Source organism: Limulus polyphemus, unplaced genomic scaffold (genome assembly GCF_000517525.1).
Source record: "Limulus polyphemus unplaced genomic scaffold, Limulus_polyphemus-2.1.2 Scaffold1507, whole genome shotgun sequence".
Classification (NCBI taxonomy): domain Eukaryota; kingdom Metazoa; phylum Arthropoda; class Merostomata; order Xiphosura; family Limulidae; genus Limulus; species Limulus polyphemus.
In genome coordinates, this window is record NW_013667117.1 from 168,876 (window position 1) to 173,507 (window position 4,632).

Genomic DNA, 4,632 nt, shown 5'->3' on the forward strand with positions numbered 1-4,632 from the left:
CAATTTTTGTGTGTCACATGGTATGTTGAATACAGCATTGGTTCAAATTAGATGTTTGTGAAGTCTAAATACAAAGTTATAGTTTCTAATGAACTAGAAACTCAAATTACTGATGTTGATAAGCTAGAATATAAAATAAGAACCTCCTATTTTTGTATTTGCTGAGATATTGCCACATTTACTGAATCAAACACAGTGGCCCCCCACCCACCTCTTTCCATTTTTGGAAACTCTTGCTACTACTGTGTATGGCCTGTGAATAACCAATCGAAAGCTCAGAATGTCTATCTAGTGATTTTCTAAGCCTTTTTGAATTATTTGGGCAGAAATTCTTCCTTTTTTGTGCTAGATTCAAAGCAATAAGGTAAGACTTTAGTGAGCTACAAATTTCATATTTTTTGGACCCAAATACAGCTTAGTTACTAAGCTTGATAAATTATATTGGAATTTTATGATACTGATAAAGTAATTTTAAAATGTATATATAAAAAACCTAAAAAAAATTATTTCGTTTCACATCCTCCACATGCGAAATTTGATAAAGCTTAGAAACCTACAGCAAGCAGCAAACAAGTACGAAGTTCGTAACTAGAAGAGATAATTGTTTGCTATACTTCTTTATTTACTGTTCTATGTTTTAAGAAAAATAAGTTTAAGAAGTTATTTGTAAATAGTTATAATGTATATACATATATAATGTATTATAACTGAAATGTGACTGTATTTTACAAAATACTAGTCCACTAAAACAAAGCCAAGACACGACACTTTGTAAATGCCAGTTTTATATTCTTGGATATGGTAACACGAGTGCACATGCACTGTGTTATTGCAACTTCTGTAATGTTAGCCAGGTACTGCTGAAAGATCAATATAATAAATATATAGATATATAATGTTATGAGATTTAAGCTATTTAGACTAAACATTTGTGTTTTCATGTTATAACTTGTAATCATTCTAGAATGAAAAAAGCATCATTTATATTACTTCCTAATTTTTGATGGTGGTTACGAGATTGGTCAAATCGACCCAACCCATACAGAGATTCGATGTTGAAAATAACAGATAAAATAAAGTTTTTCTAAAAAGCATTTGATAATTATCTGGGGTTATTAAGATTTTGCATTTAAAATTTGAAAATTTTCTGATGCATAAAAGTATTTTTAATCTTACAATCAAAATTACTTTGTATGTTGGATAGTCAGTATTCAAAAATAAAAAATGCACGAGATAGACATTACTTAAGAAATCTTAAACTTAATACAAAAATCTGATATTTTGAGTACAAAAGACTTGTAATGTTTACTGATAATCTGCAAAATTTCATGAAGATACACTTACTAATTTAAAAGGTATAGAATGAAAACTATAGCAAGTACAAAATGATTACAAGATCGGTCCTTGGGACCGAGCCCGTACTGAAAGAATTAATTGACCCAGCTCTAATTATAACTGCCTTATATGGGTATTATGCTAGTGTAATACTGTCTGATTGGATGGATGTGAGCATGTTACAGTCTAAACTATTAATATGTGGTTGTACTCTGGTACAGTTCATCTTCAAGCAATAGAAGAGAAATAATCCATAATATTTGTATTTTATAACCATTGTGTTCACTGTTTCCATAATTATTTATAATATTGTAAGTCAGCCATTTAAAATTCTAATAGTTTTTGAGAAGTAATTTGTGTGTTTCAAGTAGTAACAGACTGCCATTTCTCATTAAAATCAAAGTAATACTAAGCAGAAGAATTAAAAACAATTAATTTTTACAAAGAGAGAATAGTTATTGATAAAACTGAATTTAAGGAAGGAACTCCCAATTGGCCAAAGAAAATGTATTGCACATATGAAATTCAAACTACCAACAATAACTAAGTTACATTTACAAGGGGTGTCCAAAAAGTTCATGGGCTGACCTATAAAGTGTTAAATATGACAAAACACCCTCTCCTAATGTTGCTTCCATGTCCTGGTGGATTTTTTGTGGTTTCATTTTCTTTTTAGCAAAATAACTAATCACAGCACAAAGTTTGATCTTCTTCATGACATTTAACATTTTGCACTTCTTTCCTTCAAAAACCCACAACATACACAAAATAAGCTTGATAAGTTATATGTTACATGTTATTTGCTCATAAGAACCTTAATACTTAATATTTATCAGAAAAAACCATAAATTCCAGTTTTTGTTATAGGTTCGACATAAACTTTTTGGACAACCCTTTTACTGCATAATATAAAAGTTTATACAATTTTTTTACCATTGTCAAACTGACCAAAGTTCTCTAAACAATCCAAATCTAGTTTAGAATTTGATACCTAATATGAAACCATTAGAATTATCCATAGTACATATAACTGTCTGTAGATTTACCCGAATTTCTTAGCCACAAATTTTTGAGGCTTTGTTGTTTCATTTCGGAGGAAGAAATTATGTACATTTCTCATGGAACAAATGTGTGAAATATTTCAAGGTAATAAAATAATGTAGATATTCAATGATTAGCTTACAATTCTTTTGACACAATGATTAAAAGCATGTTTGAGTGAATATTATGGTAAAGGATCAGACTTAACTACATTTATTAACCACCATAACAAAAATGAGTAGTTAGACCATAATTCTATGCAAATATAAATTTTGTGCTACGTGTTACTTACCATTTTGAAGGGATTGTTTACAAAGAACAGATACAAAATCAGCCGTCAGGTGCCCATTAATGTCGTTACTTGGTAGGAGTACAGCTTCCAAACATTCCCTTATTTCTTTCTGGACACCCTCATCAAGTTGGGTCAGAGATGTGATTAAGGGCTGAGTAGATGGACATAAGGACTGCTGGACAGCAGCACATAGCAACAGGACTGCAGTCTTGGCAAGTTCTAATTCACTGCCGTGCAAGCACTTATCATAATGAATAAGCATATCTGTATTTGTTTTGTAAAATTCTATACAAAAGAAAGATAGTAGGTTCAGTAAAATCTTATACTGTTATTGATACCAAAAATTATCGTTATTAAATGAGAATTCAGATGCAAGTTCCTGAAAAAATTAAGAGAGCTGTGTCTGATGTCAGTGATAGTATAATCTTTCTTGATATCACAAAACATATCAAATGTATTATTTGCATGGTACAAGAAAGACTTAAATCTTAACAGAATTTAGAAATATTTGGATCTATACCATTTCCTTATTTTCTTTCCCGATATTTTCAATCTATCAACTGGATGACTTTATTTTCTAGTGAACATTACATGGATTAGTAAAAACTTCCAATCTCACAATTTGGTTCACTCATATCTTGGGCAAGACAAAACAAATGTATGCACTGGAGACTACACTAAGTTTTCCACCCCTTTAGTTAAAAAGCAAAATTTTTAGATTATGTTGTTTTTCATAGTTCCTCTTTTGGGCAGAATGAGGCACTCAAGCAAATAACTAATTTTAGCTTTCCTGACCAGTGTTCTAGAAAAGTGTGGAGGCCATAGCCAATTATCTGTTTTTTCTCACTAAGCAATTAACAAATATCTTTATTCATTGGGCAAATAAATGGTAGATGGCTCTTAATTACAATACAAAGTAATGCATGTGAGATATCACAATATGAATTATGAGTAAATTTTGATGGGAATAACCTTAACAGTGTTATGTAAGAAAAATATAATGGTGTTCTAGTTGAACAGTGCCATTTCTAGTACCAGGGCATATAAAATTTTAGGTTGTATCTACAGAAATATTGCATATACAAGTCTAAAAAGGTTATAATGTCCTTACATAGGTCATTGGTTTAGCCACATTTGAAGTATTGTGTTCAATCTTGGGTTCTTTACCTCAGAAAAGGGATTAAATTGTTGGAAGGGTTCAGAGGAGGGTTACTAGAATGATGTAATAGTTATTATATAATGATAGGTTAAGATCTTTGAACTTGTTTTCTCTTGAAAAAAGATTTATAAGGGATCTGATTGAGGTGTGTTATAATTTTCCTACACTGAAAATGTATTTCTGATAGATACTTACCTCCTTTCAAATAATAGCTTTTCATGTTTCAACACTGAATTGGTGGAGAGACTAGTGCAAAATTTACTTAGAGAAAACCTTTGGAAAGCATTCAAAGAATGCATGGAGCATGACATGTCTCTGTAGAGGAATACACTCATGGGAAACTGCACTCCATCTGTACCAGGTACACTCTTCACCCACTGTGAAGATATGTCTGGACTGAAAGACGAATACACAATGCTTCCTGGTTTTTGACTGGTGATGACTCGCCAATAATGTACTGATGGGCCCCAGCCACTGTACCATTTGGTGCATCCAATTGAGTATTGAATTGCTCCTTTTCTGCCCAATTTAGTGACCCAATGCTGTCAGGTTTTGGATTTGAGTGGACTGCCATGTTGGCATTCCCCCTTCCTACCATCACCTGGATTCTGGTTTCCTGAGTGGCCTGGTGTTTGTTCACTGGGTCTGCACAAATGTTCTGCATGGGTGGTTGTAATGGAAGTTGTTTTCCCTTCTGCTTCCTAAGCTTCTGGTGAAAACAGTTGCAACCCTCCACCTACCGAAGTTATCATCCAGTCTGCAATAGGATGAGAGCTCCCTACCATACACATATGTGAGGACTTAT

General features: G+C 32.3%; 1 protein-coding gene across 1 annotated transcript in view; it reads right to left on the bottom strand.

Moving 5' to 3' along the window:
- The window catches only part of LOC111086877, a 17,969-nt gene extending 13,568 nt beyond the window's left edge, over positions 1–4,401 (bottom strand). Inside the window, exons 1-2 of the mRNA XM_022391495.1 lie at positions 4,206–4,401; positions 2,669–2,953 (exon numbers count right to left, since the gene is read on the bottom strand). Coding sequence (XP_022247203.1) covers positions 2,669–2,953; positions 4,206–4,401 — 481 coding nt within the window. The remainder of the gene's footprint in view (positions 1–2,668; positions 2,954–4,205) is intronic.
- Between the last annotated feature and the right edge of the window lie 231 nt (positions 4,402–4,632).